At 39.5% G+C, this 19,351-nt stretch overlaps 2 protein-coding genes across 4 annotated transcripts in view; one reads left to right on the forward strand and one right to left on the reverse strand.

The window, feature by feature from the left end:
* LOC144651064 (A-type voltage-gated potassium channel KCND3-like) overlaps nucleotides 1–19,351 on the reverse strand; it is a 95,885-nt gene that overhangs the window by 58,631 nt on the left and 17,903 nt on the right. The window lies entirely within an intron of this gene.
* LOC144651065 (neuronal pentraxin-2-like) lies at nucleotides 3,402–19,138 on the forward strand. Of its 3 annotated transcripts, XR_013570254.1 has the most exons (6): nucleotides 3,402–3,858; nucleotides 4,601–4,765; nucleotides 5,015–5,267; nucleotides 17,783–17,913; nucleotides 18,133–18,447; nucleotides 19,071–19,138. XR_013570254.1 is itself a non-coding variant. In XM_078510936.1 (5 exons), the coding sequence occupies exons 1-5, from the start codon at nucleotides 3,423–3,425 to the stop codon at nucleotides 18,381–18,383; spliced, it is 1,236 nt and encodes a 411-aa protein (XP_078367062.1). In that variant the 5' UTR covers nucleotides 3,402–3,422; the 3' UTR covers nucleotides 18,384–18,510. The 3 variants fall into 3 exon arrangements, 2 of the variants coding, with proteins under 2 accessions (XP_078367062.1, XP_078367063.1); XM_078510936.1 differs by lacking the exon at nucleotides 19,071–19,138 and having other exon boundaries at nucleotides 18,133–18,510; XM_078510937.1 differs by lacking the exons at nucleotides 17,783–17,913; nucleotides 18,133–18,447; nucleotides 19,071–19,138 and adding exons at nucleotides 5,782–5,912; nucleotides 6,921–7,270.

Here is a 19,351-nt window from a genome sequence, read left to right on the forward strand (position 1 = left end):
GCTATTCAGCGACCAGCGAGTTGTCAGCTTGCAAAGCGTGCTATCAAAGGCTTATAACGTTTAAAAAGGCATCTGATCATCTTCAAGAGCTTAAAACTGAATTGAAGGGAATCTTCAAGGATCAAAAAATTCCAAGAACAAAACGCTTGTTAAGAGTCGTGAAAGACAATGGAGAAACTGCGACAGCTTCATGCCGTGGGAAAGCCTCGAAATGTTTACAATATCCGATCAATACAACTTGATACAGGAGAGACTTTCCGAAACTCATAGGTAGGTTGACAAAAATATCCTTCTTTTTTCTCGACTACATTTCTAAACATTGTTTTTTGCTGTGAATTCGCAATGTTATTTCGTCCGTTGTGAAAACTTTTAGAAATGAATAAAATATGTTTCTTAATTTACACGTTGTTTGCTTCAGTTCGAATGTTTGATCCGAATGTTCCGCAAAACGTTAAAATACTGGAAAATATTTCGCTCTGTTTCAATAAAGATGTCCAGAACCGCAATCTTTGAGAAAGAAGAGACAAGAATACGAAAACAATAATTATATTTGTCGCTCCCGAACGCATACTTCGCCGTGCATTTTTAGGCTGGTTTTCATATGTCGGCAAAATCCCAGACGATCGGGGATATTTACGATTTCGAGTTTTCATTTAGTCGGCAAAGTCTGGGACGGTCGGGAAACAGTGAAATCCCCGATCGTCTGGGATTTTCCCGACATATGAAAACCAGGCTAACTTGCAATTGTTGGATGACATGAACCGTCCCGACATGCATATGAACTGGCGAAAAGTAAAGTTTATCCCAACACATATTAAATTTAGTCAAATTTAACTTTTTTTACACAGCAGAGGAATTTAAAACTTTTTATGAGACGTATGGTCTTCGGTTTTTATTCTTCTGCGTTTGTAAACCGGTTGAAACTGAACGGTTTACAGATCTTTTCAGAAAAATAATTTTTCGAAAGCAGACACGGCAGACAATGTAGCGCCGCATTGTTGAACGGTTGCTATAAAATAAGCTAAAAGATAAAAGTTTGCGCCTGTTATTTTCATGCTGTTTTATTGCAACGGTCAGCGAAGCCAAGCCCTTTTTGATAAATTTCCCGCAGAAGGGTTTAATCGGCACCAGTTATAGAGAGTTGACGCCGCGGAATAAAACAAATAAAATTCATTGTGTCTAGATACCCGGCAGCCGGGAAGTGTTTTCAAAATACTACATACCCGGCAGTCTGAAATTATTCTAGAATTTCCACGGAAAAACCAATCCAATCCTCCTCAAAACTATAGATCTTTGCTTAGAAATGCCAAGCGATTTCAATTATAGTTTTGGCTTTGTGTTTGAGGAAATTTTCGAGCTTGGGCATACTACAAAATCTTGATTCTTCGACACTTAGAAAAAATTCGTACTCTGACTCCGGTGTCAACTCTTATAGAATAATTTCTACAAAAACTGAAGTTGAAACCCTGCGAGAGTATTCGATATTTGCTGAGAAATGCGAAGCGATTCTAAATAATGTTTTGCTTTTGTTGTGGACGAATTCTCTTGGCTTCGGCATACTATAAAATCCTCGACTCACGGGCACGGTTGTTCAAAAGACTAGATACCCGGCAGTCAAAAATTCATGAATAATCAATACATTCAATATCCACAAAAATGATCATTGAAACCTAGCTCCCGAGAGTATTTCAGTATTTCAATTTTCGGTCGGAAATACCAAGCGAGTTTTTACAATGTCAGTTTGGTTTTGCACAAATTGTACGAACTTTATGTGACTCACGGGCACGATTTTTCAAAGACTACATACCCGGCAGTCAAAAATGCTTCCCGTTTTTCCATCAAAATTTCCATTTGAACCTGCTGAGATGTCGGTGTATGTAGTATTTTGAAAACACTTCCCGGCTGCCGGGTATCTAGACACAATGAATAAAATTTATTTATCATCAGAACTTGTTGCGTGCGTGCGAAATACATGGGATCGAATGTCCTTTGAAACGCAGACATAACGTCGCAAAATTACAGGAGTACTCCGTGTATTTGTTCAGTTTCTGCTCCAAATTCAAACCGAAATTAATGATGTAAGTGGATTCAAAATACGCTGTAGAGAATTTTAAAAGCTGGCTCAACAGTCCCGTGAATGATTCTAAATGCTCGGTGATTTCGTTGAATATCGAATGCCGTGATTGTTAATTTTGTCGAATGTTTCAAAACGTGTTGACAATGTTTTGAAAAATTATTTATAAATGGAATTGCAACGCTTTTTAATTCCGTTGAAAAACATTGCTTGCGTTTTCAAAACACATCGAAATGTTCTTCTCTGCAACAACCGAATTCGCGGGAAAAACATGTTGATTACGATCTCCCGTGCTGTGATTGGTCACATAAGAAACAAAGGGAAAGGAATGTTGTTCGAATGTGAGCAGCCGTTAGTGGGGAGGAATTTTGCGTGACGACACTAAGAACGGCTGCGAGGGAGACTACATCCTTTCACGTAACGTTGTTTGGTTTTCTTGACCTACTTCAAAATTCTGTTTTGAATTTTATATGAGCAAGACAAATAAAACCGTATTTAAGGATTACATTTAGTCTTCAGTCAGATCCAGTGTGTATCATTCCCAACGAAATGAAACTTACAAGATAATTTATTGCTTCGTGTCCTATTTTTTATTTTTCCTTTCCTTCAAATCGTATTTTCAGCAATAAATTCCTATCTGTAATGTCGAAAATGTCTATTGAAACTCGGTTGAAACTCTGAAGGCTAAGTTAAATAAATGCCAAAAATTTATGATAAATGTTTGCGTTTGTCGCGACTTTTTGCATAAAACCATGGGGGTGACGATTCTAATGTCTCGGAAGAAGAGCAAATTTTTGTCGGGTTTCTAGAGAAATTGTCAGAATTTTGGAGACTCAAAATATGTGGCGATAATTGCAAAGAAATATAACTGGATAGCCACACTGTTCAGCTGCTCAAACACCGTATTCCCTCCCTCCCCACTCCCCCCACCCTCCGCACCGTATAATCTGTAGCCGTGATCAGGTTTGCGTTACAGAACTCGAAATAAATTCATTTACCAACAATGAACAAAAAAGTGTACTTGTCATTTATCTAACAAACTTCCTTGCGCACATGCCTTCTCAGTTTTCAGAGAGATTGTCCACAAATATTCTCTAACATTCCATTGACTTTGTTCATTAGAAGGATCGCCAGTATAATTTTTCCCATACGGATATCATAGCCGCTTTGTAGAACAATAACATTTGTTTTCCATGTCACGATAATCAAACAGACCGTGGATCGCATAATCACGGTCGAGGAAAAAATACTTGTTAAATTTATATTTACAATGTACTTCACACTGACTAAAATTTTCTATCATTGCTACTCAAGATTCAGTCTCACTAACAGACTTCTTGTCGTCAACATGATGTTTGCAGCAAAATCGATTTGTTTTTTTCTGTTTTTGATGTTTGTGGCTGTAACCCAAGTTGTTTCGTCAACTGGGGTGAACAAGACTACCGCGGAAGGGAAAGTTTTCATCACTGGAGACCATAACGAGGTTGTTGTGTCCACGGCCCGAGAAACGAAGATCGCGCTCGCTGAAATTAAAAGCAAATTACAGTCGCTGAGCGCGAAAGATGAAGATTTGGCCAGAAAACTGCAAGCCTTGGATGAAAGGAACGAGCGCGGTGGAAAACTGGATGCGATTAACGAAACCGTTAATAATTGTTGCAAAACGGTTGGGTCGCTGGAGCAAAAACTCGAAAAGAAATTGGATTTGGTGAACGAGTCGAACGCAGCGCTCGCCTTGCAGCTTGAAGTGATGTCTCAGACGTTACAGACAACCATAGAAAAACAAGGTATATATTATATACAGTTAATTATTGGCTAGCGATACATATCCGCTATCGGGGCCGTAACCAGACCTTTGCCATAGACGAGGCAAGATCTTGCTAGTGGGTTCTGTGGGCATGCCCTCCAGAAAAAAATTAAGTCTAGAAGCTATTAATCTCTTTCAGAGACATTTGTTATGAGGTATTTCTTGAGAAAATTATTCTTGTTCAACTCGGGATAATTTTCCCAACATAACTTATTTTGTTTTTTTTAATTTGGGTAAAAATTGAGACGAGGCAAGTTCCTCGTCTTGCCTCTTGCTAGTTACGGCCCTGGCTATCAAAATATTTAAGAGCAGTATAATATTTAAAGATCAGCCTCATAAGACTCATAAAAATTGAACTTTTTTTTCCTAAATTTTTCCATTATTTATTTTTTTCTGATTTTTTGCATATTTTCACCATTTACAGGAAAAACTGGATGCTCTGAACGAAACCATTAAATTGAATCACTGGATGAAAATATCTGAAAAAACTTTAAATTGGCGAACAAGTCGAATGCAGGCGTGCTCGTGCAGTTTCATCAGCCAAAAAGCAAAAACGTTCCATATCACCCGTAAGTGAGCACAATGACTGGACAAAAGGTCACCGAAAAGACAAAAAATTTTAAAATTTAATTTAATGAATCGATTAGTTTGGGGCACTTAATTTCAGTTTAGTTTTTGTTGTCACTTATATGGATATTTCTCTTATCTTTAATCATCAACAGGAAAACTGGATGCAATAAATGAAACCATTAAAACGTTGTCCAAAACGGTTGAGTCACTGGAGGAAACTGTCGAAAGAAAAATGGGTTCGCTGAACAAGTCGAATACAGCCTTGTCAGTGCAGGTTCAAATGATGTCTCAAAGATTAGGAAAACTGGAAAAGCAAGGTACGCATACTGTCTAATTTATCCACCTCTTAACTTATTAGTGACCATATGACTAAAACCCTAAGATTTTCTTATAAAACTAAATTACTTGTGAGTAAAATCGCAAAGACAAACCCCTTGGCTTGAAAAACAGGCTTAACTTGACTTCTGCATATTTATGTTTCACTGCACACTTAACTCACTGGACATTTGTTAATAAAATCATGCAACTGAAGCCCATTTGAGTAAGATTGCTTTCTGTTTGTTCAGCCGCTGTTTGTTGCACCTCAGTCGCCCCAGCTTACGCTCTACTGTTCCCGCGAAAAGGAACCAGTGATTACGTCATCACACGTGGCATGCCAAGCCTCAAAGCCGTGACAGTTTGTCTGTGGATGAAAACTGCTGACACAGGAAATTACGGAACACCGCTGAGCTATGCTGTGACTGGGTCACGTGGATCGGACAATGAACTGAACCTTTTGGACTACGGAAACTTTTGGTTTAGTGTAGGAAACGCTGGGAGGTAAAAACAATAAATTATAGTAGAAAATTTAGTCGTGTTGTTTATGGCAACGTCAGTCACCACTGAACAAGGGCTAATCCTGAAACTTTTGATCTTTAAATAACTTTTTGGCACTTTTATACCTTTTAACATTTTTTACTTTGATTCATCCAAGTGCCACGCAGTACTCTGAACTTTTGTTCATGATTTATTTTGTATAATAATTAATTATTGCTGTTGCTTCTGCTGCTGTCGCTAATGCTACTACGGTTGTAGTGCTGTTGCCGTTTCTGTTTTTACTCCTAATCCTACCCAAACGTTGCGAATTCATCAGGACGCTTACTTGCAGGCTACTGTATCGTGGTGTGTATATTACGTTCTTTTATTAGGTAGCATTTTTATTAGCAGTTTAAAGAGTTGTCGTTTAGGATTTAATTAATATACTGAATTGATAAACTAAGAGTGGAAGTATGTAAAAGAAACCAACACAGACAAGATATCAGAAGTGACATAACCTTTTCGCTTATGTCTTTAGTCGCCGCAAATCTGTATCTGCAAACGATGGAAAGTGGCACCACATCTGCCTAACCTGGGAAAACACCGCTGGATCATGGAAGTGGTTCAAAGATGGCAAAATGGCAGCTTCTGGTACAAGTCTTAAAAAAGGTAGGTGTCTGGTCCTTCTACTCAGTAACCTTAGCATTGCCATTTATGGCTCCTGAACATACATGGTCCTTTATATGACTGACTGACTGACGTAATCCCTTCCTTCCTTCCTTCCTACAAAGCAACACTGAAATTCGCAAAACTTTAAAGGTCGGGACACACTAGGCGGCAAGTCGCAGCGACAGGTCTCTGCGACAAGACGCCCCGTGTGTATTGCTTCAAAACAAGTCGAAGTCAAAGTCAAAGTCAAGTCGAAGTCAAAAGGCGCTTGTTCGGTGTAGACGCAGCGAATTTGCAAAAAATAATTAAATAAATAAATGGTGTTAATAGTGGTCATGCACTTAGCTTTTTTGGCTCTACGAGATAGCTAGTTTACAGGCATGCCACTGAAACAGAGGAAACAAATATTTTTAAATGAACATAACAAGGTTAAAAATCCCAACTGGCAGGAGGCAGACCAGTTGGCTACGCAAGAGTGGGAATGTGAACTAGTTTTCCAATATAAATATGGCGAAAATACAGGACGCTCTCTCATTGGCTAATTCATATTTTGTCGCAGCGACTTGTCGCAGAAGTGTGCCGCACAGGCTGCGAGACAACGCTGCTTTCGCTCATTTTGTCGCTGCGATCAGTCGCACGAACTCAAACTGGTTTGAATTCGTGCGACTGATCGCAGCGACAAAATTCAGTCTCAGCGTATTGTCGCAAAAATGCACCATGCCACACGAGGTGTTCCGACCTTAAAACTCGACACAATGGCTCTCCGTGAAATCAACGGATCGTTCTCGTTTAATAAATTAATTAGTTTACTCGTGCATCCTCTGTTACCAAGCCTGCTCCAATAACGTAAATCCACTACATAAACACATACACAACCCACAATCCTCCAGTCTGCTCCAACAGAGGGCTAACGCTCGAAACGACAGCTTTTCCAAACACGCTACGGCGAGAAGTTAGAGTAGTTCTAATAATTAACTTAATTCATCGTTTGTCTTGACATTTTCATAGGTTACGTCATCCGCGGCAATGGAACCCTGGTTCTAGGGCAAGAGCAAGACTCAGTGGGAGGATCGTTTGAGGCCAGTCAAAGTTTCATTGGTGAAATGACAGGTGTCAACATCTGGGATCACGTGATAAAAGAACAAAACATCAAGGGCATGTCAAAGTCGTGCCTCGCAGGGGTGGGGAACGTGTTTCAGTGGAGCGACTTTAAAGCTCACTTGAAAGGCTCAGTGAAGATAATTAAGCCGTCATGTTAGAGTTAAAGCTCCATGAAGATGTCAGCTCCGATAGTAAAAAAAATACACGTCTGTTGATGTGATATGTAAGCATTGTGGAGCATTTATCATTAAAGATAAACTGTGTAAACAATCTTTTGTTTGTTTTATTCGTGTTCTATAAAGCGCTTTCATTCCTCCTTTAATTCTAGTCTTTTTTTCTTTTGCTGTTTTCAGTTGCTGATTCATGGTTCGATCCTGCATCACCGATTACTCTCTGATTTACATACTGACTGATATTATTTTGTAAAACAATATTCGATTTTTTCCGAGAATTGGGAAGGTTTTTCTTTACTTAATATATATGGTATCCAATAGTAGTTATGTCTCTGGCGCGCATATATTTTTTTCCTCCATGGGGAGCAACCAACCTTTTCTCCCATAGCTTATACAGTAGAGAGAAGATCGATGGAAATAGATCACTATCTTTTTTTTAATGAATTTGCCAACCCTACTTACAACACTGAGGCGAAATACAGTTCATTACAACACACTACTTATTATACAAATGTTATACAACACAGCTAATTGCACTACAATACATTTACCTTACTTACATACCAATACTAAAATCACTACTTACATCATTTACAACACGACTACAATTACATCTTCAATCACTTCCACTTCTATACGATTTCGTTTTGTGCTGCTGATAATAATACAGTTAACACAGGGTTATAAAATAACTTACAATAACCATTTATTTGGCTTAACTTATATACTTTGTTTTAAAGAATAACTATTTGGCTACACAGGAGTTACATTAAGAAATTTAGAAACTCTCAGTATATTTTTTCCATTTTTGATTTAGATTTTGGCTGTCTTCCTGATTTTTTGATTTCATTGCATATAATTCCAGTTGGTATGTATAGTTAACAATTTTAGTGAATACTCGAAGAGATGAGCGGTTGTTGTTCTTCCGGCTTTCATAAATGTGATGTTTAGTTAGAATTAGGTAGTAAAAATCTTCTTTTCTTTTCCAAACTCCAAAGAGCTTATCTATATCAGAAAGTTCTTCAAAAACAATGTTTGTATTTCTGCACCAGTCAATGAAGTCCAGCCAAGAAACACTGGTAAGTAAATGCTCGAGGGACTCGCTCTCTAATCCACAAAATGTACATAATGGTGAGGCAATCAAACCAATTTTGCAAAGAAATGAGTTGGTTGTTAAGTATCTGTTTAAGATTTTGTACTGAAATTCTCTCGACTTTGTGTCTATGAGTACCTTAGAGGGAAGACTGTAAATTTCTCGCCATTCCAAGCACGCACTAGAATACTGCTCCGAATATTTCATTTGCGCAGTTGGAGGGGTTTCATACTCGGATCGAACTTCACGATAAACGTTTTTTGAAACAGCCTTGTTAATCAACACTTCTTGATTATTCAAACGCAGTTTAATGTGATCATTTAGAACAAATGCTTTATTGCACTTGTGCCCACAGGCGGTTAGGGAATTTTTATTGGCAGCGCATCAATGACTTGCATCAGAGAAAACACTTCTACCGGTATGAAACTTGAGCTACGAGGATTCTTAATGATTAAATCATTGTTGTCACTTATAAGATTTTCAAGCGTAATTACCGTATTTATTCGTTTAAGCGCCCTGGGCGCTTATTAAATTTTTGGACCTTGAGAGTGGGCGCTTATTCGAGGTGGGCGCTTATTCGAGGCTGGGCGCTTATTAAATTTTCACCATTTTTAGCAAGTAGTACGCTTATTTTGCAAGAAAAAAGTAAATAATAACAGAACGTGAAGATATCCAAAAGCCGAATTTTTACTGATCATTGAAAGTTTTCTGTAAATTATTGAGAAAGCTTGGTCTTCGGGGTAGTCTCTTGGTAGTACTTTCACTTCTCTCGTGCACGTCAATTTTCTAGGGGGTGGGGGTGGGCGCTTATTTGAGGCTGGGCGCTTATTAACTTTTCCTACCTACAGGGTGGGCGCTTATTCGAGGTGGGCGCTTATTCGAGGTTGGGCACTTAATCGAATAAATACGGTATTCCTTTCTCAAACAATGTGTGATGAAAAATTGATTTACCATCGACACAAATATGTTTATTGTTCCATATGATTATATCCGCCCTAGAAATGTTATTCAAGCATTGAACGTTTACTGCAGAATGCTCAGAATGCTCAGCAAAAATTTGAAAACGTTCCTCATAAAATTTTGGTAATTTTATCGGAAGTTTCTTTATATCAAATCCACATCCTAAAACAAGTTTACCCCCAACTGGTTTTAAATAGTGTAAGAGCAATATTTTCCAACTACGTTGTTGCGAATCAACAAATTTCTTGCAACACATGATTCGCTGTGTCTTTATGGCTGATTCTAAGTGCGGTGCCCTCAGGCCTCCGTTTTCGACGTCGCTTAAAAGAGAAGATCGTTTAACTTTATCCTTTCCTTTCCAAATAAAATAAAATCTTGTTTGTTTCTTTGATGATGTCCTTGTGCATGCATACTAAGCCAGCTCTGTACATAAAGATTGGAACCACAAAAGTTTTGACAATTTGAATTCGCCCTAAAATCGTTGTATAAGTTCCTCCAGTTCCAAAAGTGAAGCTTCTCACTAATATATTTTAAAACCTCATCATGATCGAAATTTAACTTTTTCCAAAGGATTTGATTATAGGTAAAGTGAATCCCTAAAATTTTAATCACCTTCTTAACGGTTATATTTCTATCGGAGCAGCTTGCTAGCGTAGGCGGGTTTGGGTTGTGATTCCCCAACCACATCACTTCAGTCTTTTTTTAATTGACCTTCAGACCAGAACATGACGAAAAACAGTCGATGGTTTCAAATAGAGCGTTAACTGAAGGACGGTCTCTTAGGAAAGATGTTAAGTCGTCTGCAAAAATCTCTAATTCTATCTCTTCTTTATCTACTATAATACCTTTGATGTTTTCATTGAGGCGTACATAAATAGCTAAAATTTCCAAGCAAATAATAAATAAATATGGCGATAATGGATCACCTTGTCTTACCCCTCTAAGAACTTGAAAGGGAGTGGTTGTGTAACCGTTGTTCAAAACTGTACTTGAGATGTTTTTATAAAATGTTTGTACCCAATGAATAAGAGAAGTGCCAAAATTAAAGGCAGAAAGTGCCTCAACCATGAAATTCCGATTTACCGAATCAAACGCCTTTTGGAAGTCTATCCCTACTAACAATCAATTAATTTTTTTTCTTTCTGTGTACTCTAGGATCAGCCTAGTCCCTATGCGTTCTCCTACTCTCTCGGGCGAGCGCGAGGTCCACGTAAGGGCCTGGGAACGGGTTGGCGTGCCGGCCGGAGAACGCATTCCCGCTCAGTGTCATTCGGTGACGTCACGAATTTCGCGCCAAATCGATAAGCGGTCAGGGAACGCCTGGGTACTAGGCTGCTCTAAGATGTCATCTATGGTTCTCACGGCGTCTAGTATAGTTCTGCCTTTTACGTAGGCATTTTGGTTAAAATGAATTATCTCAGCTAGCTTTTGAGCCGACTTTTCCGTCGATTTTAATCAAGGAGATAGGCCTATATTTCGTTTGTCTTTATAATAGCTTGGTTTTGAGTATGAGATAATTAACTACATTCGTAAGAATAATTAAGACAATCGACTACTAAATTTCCAATAGAATTCCAAAATGTTTTGTAAAATTCCACCGTAAGGCCATCGTTTCCAAAAGGTAAAGGTAAAGTCTGCTTGGAGCCTAGTGGCCCATACAGGCCGGAGCTTATCCCGGTTTCCGTAGCATTAAGCGACTAGGAGTATTGCTACTCCCCCCTGGATGGGATGCTAGTCCATCGCAGGGTTACCCCCCAGCAGTAAATTCGCCGGTACCCATTTATACACCTGGGTGGAGAGAGTTAAGTGTCTTGCTCAAGAACACAACGCAGCGCCCCGGCCAGGCCTCGAACCCGGGCCGTTCGACTCGGAGGCGAGCGCGCTAACCATTAGGCCACTGCGCCTCCCACCCATCGTTTCCAGGTGACTTGTTATTTTGGAATGACTGAAGACGATTTTTAAGAGTGCTGATCTCCTGGTTTAATTTGCTGCTCTCTCTCGGTGCTGTCACAATGATCTTGTAGATTTTTGATCACTATTTGGTCAATGGTACGTTGTGTCTCCTTCAGGCTTTTGTCAGAATAGAATAGAATATAAATTATTTTTTTTATTTATTTGTTTTTCCAAAAATGGCTTGTGCAGCGTCTTCCTTAAATATTGGCAACAACTGCGTAGCGTCCTGTAGGTGATGAAATAACATGATTAAAATTGTTATTGACGCTACAAGTTCCGGTACAATTTCACCGAAAATCGTGTTTATAATTTGTCGGCCCTTTACCTTTAGACCACTTGTCTACAATTTATAGTTTGCAAAGTAATCGACTGACAACCACGCAATAAAACTGCAAAGTTCAACTTCAATGGAATCCCGCTTTCTCGAACCTACAGGGGAAACGAAATTGAAATCGGGGAATTCAAAAAAATAACTGTCAATTGTAGTATAGGAAGGGAAACGACCTTTGGTTTAAGTTATCAAGAGGTCCGATACATCGAGAGGTCGAAAAATCGTGTTCCACTGTAGTATCGAACGACTAAACTTGGGGAGAAGCGCGTTCAAAGTAGGCTGTGAAAGCTGTGGACTCCGGGGGGGGGGGGTTACTCCCATAAATTTTGGATAGGGGTGTGCCGCCAAGGTTCTTAAACCCTGACCCTATTTAAGGATAAAGAAAGCGAAAATTGATACCTTTTTTAAGGCCCAAAACCGAAAAATGACACCCTATTCAAGGGTAGGAGAAGCGTTCCGTGACGACCCAAATAACGGCTAACCGCGCACGACAAGACACAAATCTTTATAAAATCGCTTTACTAATACCTGAACAGAAAATTCTGCTTTAAGATATCCTTTTTTCGTTTAGCTGGGCGTTTATTTTAGCTGATAGAATTAAGGTACCCTATCTAAGGATCACACCGGGAACACATTGCCAAAAGGAGCAAAAATGATACCCTATTTAAGGACCGAGAACCTCAAAAACCATACCCTATCGGGCGGCACATACCTGTATAGGCCACATATGGGAGTACCCCCCCCCCCCCCCGGGCTGTGGACCATAAAATGATCATTTCGGATGAGGGACTAGTTTTCATGTTGTTTTTAACTTAACTTAGATTTTGTATTAGTAATAAGAAAAATAGATTTCGTATTTTTAATAGTAATGAATTCTTGATGATTTTTACCGTGTTAATAATATACATTAAAAAATTACTCGATTCCTATTGGCTAAGAGTAGCGCAGTTCAGTTGTAACAACAGTGCAAAAAGTGTAACACTGGTCAGTGCAAATTACACATGGATATTCTGCATTATGATTAGCTGAAAGACAACAGGAAATTTTCTAACGTTAACATGGTCAATTGACAGCTGTCAATGCAAGGTATCCGCTGACCAGTATCACATGACCATATCGCGGGCTCTGGCGTACACCTCATCGAGGTCATGTGTTTTATTGAAAATAACTGCTGGCCAAGTTACCTTTTTTTTTGTAGCAACCTTTTGGGAAACTTTGACTGAAAAACTTAAACAGGTTAACCTAATAACGATAGACTATCCAAAACACGCCGCCATATATCTGGGTCTGAGACCAGACACCACCAAGTTTTCACTTCAATTAAATTTCTGCTTTCTTCTGGCAAGACATTATATATGGAGCTGCAGAGTCAACAAGAAGATCCCGGTTTTAACAACTTTTCTTGTGTCCCTTAAATCGCAGTTTCATATAGAGTCCAACAACCTAGATACTACCTCTAAGAAATGGAATCTTTTACTTCCACTTCTCGACATTACGTAGTCTCTTGTGCCAAAAAACTCTCTCGTATATTAACCTTCTTTAAGCGAACCAAGGCCAAAGTGCATTTGAGAGATAAATATACTTTTTTTGTTTTATATTACTTATCTAGGATATCTTTCTGCACCAATTATTATCAATTATTATCAACTATTAACTATAAATAACATTTAGGATTAAATATTAATTATTAGTAACTGCTGTTAATCAAACTCAACTATATGAAGTAGCTATCGCGTATAATATTTGTTAAAAAAAAGTATAATGAACTGATGTAACAATAGGCAAAAGGAAACCTTTTTAGGCAGAGGAGTCGCCCTTTTATTTATTTATCTAATTTTTCTTTCTTGTATGTGTGGAGTCCTGGGACTAGTAGAGTCGTCACGTGACAAGAAGGCCGTGTACGATCCATTCTCGTCCCCATAGCCCTTTCGTTTCTCTTAGCCGGCTTGGCACGAGAAAACGGAGGGCTCTGGGGACATAGGATTTTTGAATTAATTCGAATTTTTTTGATTGGCTGTTTGGAACAAAGAATTCCTAAACGGAAGTCGAAAAAGTAACGACGCTCTCATACATTCTTTCGAAACATTATGACTGCATACATGAAGACCGGAAGTCCTAGAATCTAGGACTGGAAATTCTCTGTCCCCAGAGCCCTTTGTTTCCTCGTGCCAAGGCCCAGCCGGCTAAGAGAAACGAAAGGGCTATGGGGACGAGAATGTGTACGATCGAGTTAGTTGAGTTCTTGCCATGTGAGTGTTGTAACTCGGAGTTTACACACTGTTTTCTGTATTAAATACACCACATTTTTGGCGACGAGGAACGTGATCGAATACCACGACCAGGTAGACTAGAGTGAAACGAAGTCTACACGGAAAATGCCTACATTTGGAAAATTAGACGAATACAACGAAACGGAAGATTGGCGCCATTACACTGAGCGTGTAAATTACTTTTTTGAAGCAAACGAGATAACCGATCCGGACAAAAAAAGATCCATTTTCCTGGTTAGCGTGGGAGCCAAAACCTACAAGCTTATACGAAGTCTGGTCGCTCCGGAGGACCCGAAGACCAAAACCTATGAGGATTTAGCGAAACTCGCCCAGGAACATTTCATGCCAAAGCCTTCCGCTATTGTACAACGATTCAAGTTTAACACTCGCACTCAACAACCAGGTGAGACAATTGCCATGTTTTTAGCTGAGTTGAGGCACCTGACCGAACACTGTGAATTTGGGGCAACATTAGATGAAATGCTACGTGATCGGCTTGTGTGTGGTGTTCACGACATCAGAATACAGCGTCGTTTACTAGCCGAACCGAAATTAACCCTGAAGCGAGCGCTCGATCTGGCTCTCGCCATTGAGGCCGCAGATAAGGATGCCTCGGAGATACAAAAGGGGGACCCTCAGGAAGGGGATACTTCGCTCAACAAAGTCGATTTTAAAGTGGAAAAGGGTGGCGAAGTTAATTGTTATCGCTGTGGCGGTAATCACTACTCCAAAAGCTGTCATTTTAAGGATGCGAAATGTTATGCTTGTGGAAAGTTGGGTCACCTATCTCGAGTGTGCCAGAACAAAAAGAAAGGGAAACTACCACCTCCTAGTACTAATAAGAAGTCAGACACCCCACAGGATACCCATCTCCTAGAGGGGGGAGAGGAGGCAATGGGGAGAGAACAGTGCATATTCTTTGTTTACCCTTGGCGGTAAACGACCTTTACCATACAAAGTACAGCTTAGTGTTGGTGGGCAAGCACTAGAAATGGAAGTTGACACAGGGGCTTCATTGTCAGTGATAAGTGAAGGCACCTACAAACACCTTGTCTCACAAAACGGGGCACCGCCACTGGAGAAATCAGGGATTGTCCTTCGTACATACACTGGGGAAGAGGTCAAGCCCGAAGGGGTGTGTACAGTTGATGTACATTATGAAGGGGGCGAATACTCCTTGCCATTGTTAGTTGTAAGTGGAGAAGGCCCAGCTCTGTTGGGGAGGAATTGGCTGGAAGAAATTAAGCTAAATTGGCCAAGGATTAAGCAACTTACTTCGCATGACAAGCGACTTGGAGAGATTTTGCAGAAACATGCACAGCTATTTGGGGAGGGTCTGGGGACCCTACAGGGGACAAAGGCCAAGATCCATGTGGACCCCACAGCCACCCCCATTTTCCATAAAGCCAGACCAGTGCCATATGCTCTCAGGGAGAAAATGAGCAAGACCTGGAAAGACTTGAGAAGGCAGGAACCATTGAACCCGTTCAATATTCCGAGTGGGCCACACCCATTGTCCCAGTTATGAAAAGTGATGGCACAGTAAGAGTCTGTGGAGATTACAAGCTTACCGTCAATAAGGTCTCGAAATTGGATGGCTACCCTATCCCCAAGCTCGATGATCTATACACAAAGTTGGCTGGGGGTCAAACGTTTACTGAGTTAGACTTGAGCCATGCTTATGAGCAGATGCTTGTGGATGAGAACTCAAGGGAGTTTTTGACAATTAACACCCATAAAGGCCTTTTTAGATATAACCGCCTCCCGTATGGGGTCTCTTCAGCGCCCGGCATTTTCCAGAGAACCATGGAGGGTTTGCTGCAAGGAATACCTTCGACAGGAGTCTTGCTAGATAATATCCTCATCACAGGGCCCAGCACGGAAGAGCACCTAGACAACATCGAGAAAGTTTTGGGACGCCTTTCTGAAGCCCGTTTTGGAGTGCCTCGTCGACATGAAACATGTCGTTGAAGACGCCATGTCTCGCACTCTCGGGTACATTGCGTGACAACAACACATCAACATTGCAAATGTTACATTACATTGGGAAGAGAACTTATTAATAAAAAAAAACAAATATGTCTTTTTTTACGAGCCTCCAGTTGACTGTGTCAAAACTCAAGAATGACTAATGTTTAAGAAGAAAGAGTTTTAATCTTTGAAATTTTGACTTGCTGAAATCAACAACCCGTTATAAATAAGCAAAAATTTGCATATTGTGCGAGCGGACGAACGATTCCTATTTATGGCCTTTCAGCCGTTTTTATTTATACAAACTAAAACGGCCATAAAAAAACAAACCTACTCGTTTTTCGAGGATGTACAGCAAGACTCTGAGCTGCTGGATAAAATATTTCTATCTAATCACATGCGCTGGGCATAAACCGTCAAACGAGCAATCTAATGTAAATTTGCCAAATGAGCTCTTAAAAACGTTTGTTCGCGTCCAAAGTAGAACGATACCCGGACCTTTTAATTTATTTTCTATTAGAATAGGGTTAGATCTTTGCTGTGTAGTGCATTTTACCTGTGATTTTTGTACCGCTTTGGAGATTTTAGCTTTTACTTTTGAGGAATCTGTCATGCGAGAAAACATACCGCAAACCGCGTTGTCTTTGATTTAATTAAGCTAATTTAATTTTTCATCAAATAATTCAATATTCCTTGATAAGACAAGGTAAATGCGGCTTAATGTAATGTACTATTTAAAATTTAGCGATATTTATCCGTTTCGAAGAAACGCGGCTTTTAAAATTGCCGAATTTCCGCCATCGAGTAACCCTGAAAACAGCTCTCAGATAGTAAAATACGTTTTGTCCTGTAGCGAAGCACAGAAAAAGTTTCTGGAAAAAATTAGATCGATTTTATTCATTTCACATTAAGTCCTTTTCTGTCACAAAAAATAAAGGGAAGGTTTACTCGCGACCCGAAAGTCGCCAGACCGCTGTTAGCTGGACAGCCACTTAACAACTCTGGAACGAAATCCAGGTACACATACAGTCTACCACCATTTCTGTAGCGATCAAATGTGCTGTAGGACACCAAATGTCTCTGAGGCAGCAAATCTGACTTGTAAAAAAAAACTAAAATACAACCCGAAGCTCGACATTCGAATTCTGTATTGAATACAACTCGGGATATTGAACCAAAACTGCTGTTATTTTCTAAAATATAACAAATCTGGAAGTTCTATATTTTAAAAATGAGATTTCTTTCCTTCTCGTTCATTCGCGGCAGGTTACGCTTTACTGTTCCCGCGAAAAGGAACCAGTGATTACGTCATCAATCGTGGCATGCCGAGCCTCACAGCCGTGACAGCTCGTCTGTGGATGAAAACCGCTGATACAGGAAATGCAGGAACACTGCTGAGCTATGCTGTGTCTGGGTCAGACAACGAACTGTTTGACTACAGACGCTTTTATTTAGGCGTTGGAGGTTCTGGCAGGTGCAAACATATTCTAGCTGCTAGAAGTTTAGTCGTTTCATACGCTTTAGCGACATTAGAGGTATAAATTGTAAAGTCCCCCCTTCCTTCCCCCATTATGTTATATCCGGGTACAGCCTCCATCGTGCAGACAATGCTACGCAGCGTTTCAGTTAACTCGTTAATCTGATAATCACAATTGAAAATTGTTTTGAAAGCAAACCAGTAACATGGTTGTCTTTGCAACTGATCAGTAAGGAATCTGGGCCACTTGACCACAAGGAATTAAGATCGAAAAGCAATTCGCGGTGCCTATTTTTAGAACAAAGCTTCCCATGAGGATAACAGAGGCTTTTAAAGGGCTTTAACCATGTTAGACTAAGAAAAGTGCTAAGCACAAAATTTGTTTAGTAGCAAACCTTTATATTTTTTTTAATGTGCAGACGTAATTTACATCAATGAAAAGACACAACTATCTAACAGATTTACTGCTAATCTATCTGAAATAAGGAATAAAACTGAAACAATTCTAGGAGTAACACTAACTCTTTACTGTTCCCTTTAGTGGCTATACTTCTGTATCTGCAAACGATGGAAAGTGGCACCACATCTGCGCAACATGGGAGAATACCGCTGGATCATGGAACTTGTTCAAAGATGGCAAGGTTGCGGCTTCTGGTAAAGGTCTTAAAACAGGTAGAGTCAACTTATTTTACACAAAATATGGCTCCTGAACAAGAACAGTACTTAATATAACCTACTGACTGTGACACGCAATTAAAATTCCAACTTAAACTGAAAAAAGGGGATAAAGAGCACCTTTGGATATTCCAGTACAATTTCTATTCTATTCTTTAATTTATAAAAATAAGAAACCGCATTGATTAATCCATCATTTTATTTATATGTTCACAGGCCACGTGATCCGTGGCGGTGGAGCCCTGGTACTAGGACAGGAGCAGGACTCAGTGGGAGGAACCTTTGATGCCGGTCAAAGCTTCATTGGTGAAATGACAGGTGTCAACATCTGGGATCGTGCGATAAACGACACAGAAATCATGCGCATGTCTCAGTCGTGCCTGACAGGGGTGGGGAACGTGTTTCAGTGGAGCGACTTAAAAGCTCACTTGAAAGGCGCAGTGAAGATAATTCCGCCGTCATGTTAGAGTTAAAACCTCCATGAAGATGTCAGCTCCGACAGTAAAAAAAATACACGTCTGTTGATGTGATGTGTAATCATTGTGGAGCATTTATCATTAAAGATAAATACTTAATCCATCTTTTGCCCCTTTTATTCGTTTTTTCAAAATCATTGCACCTTTGCTTTAATTTAGCTGAAATTGTTGTCAGTTGTTCATTTAATATGACTGTTACTCTAATACAATCTGACAGCTACTCTGATAGTTGATCTAACAGAATTCAAATTTTAAACACTTTTTAATACTAAAAACACGGTTTTTTAGAACCCTCCGATCATCACACTCTTCACGCCTTAACCCTGTCAAATTCACCCTTAAGTCGTATGGGTCTCGAGCTTTTGCTGTTTCGTCGCCTGAACTCTGGAACAGTCTACCTCTTTTTATCCGCTCATGTGACAATTTAAGTTCTTTTAAATCAAACCTCAAAACTTATCTTTTTAAAAAAACTTATTACTCTAAGCGATTTTTACTTTTTATTACTTTTAATGTACATTTTTAATTTTTAAGATTTATTCAGCTATTTTTAACGAATTTTTTATAGATTTGTAAAGCGCCTAGATCAGGCCTGGATAGGCGCTATAAAAATGTTTATTATTATTATTATTATTATTATTATTATTATTATTATTGCGATCTTTCTTCCTAATTTAGAAGCAGAGGCGAATCCACAGACCATCCATCCTTTCGAACAAGAAGTGAGGTGTAATGAGCGCAAAAATCCTTTTTAGTCAGAAACATTTTACATCTCGAGCCCACCAAGTCAGGATCCGCTACTTCATGATGGACCCACTATAATAGGATAAAAGAACTTAATCTGAGTGTTATTTCTTCAAATTAAAGTTTCCGCACTCCTGAAACAGAATATGCTGATATTGATTAAGGAAGTCTTTTACGACAGAGCATGTGCGATGTTTCAATTAGTATCATGCTCTTGA

The sequence above is a fragment of the Oculina patagonica genome, chromosome 4 (assembly GCF_052425735.1).
Source record: "Oculina patagonica isolate OP01 chromosome 4, crgOcupat, whole genome shotgun sequence".
NCBI lineage: Eukaryota > Metazoa > Cnidaria > Anthozoa > Scleractinia > Oculinidae > Oculina > Oculina patagonica.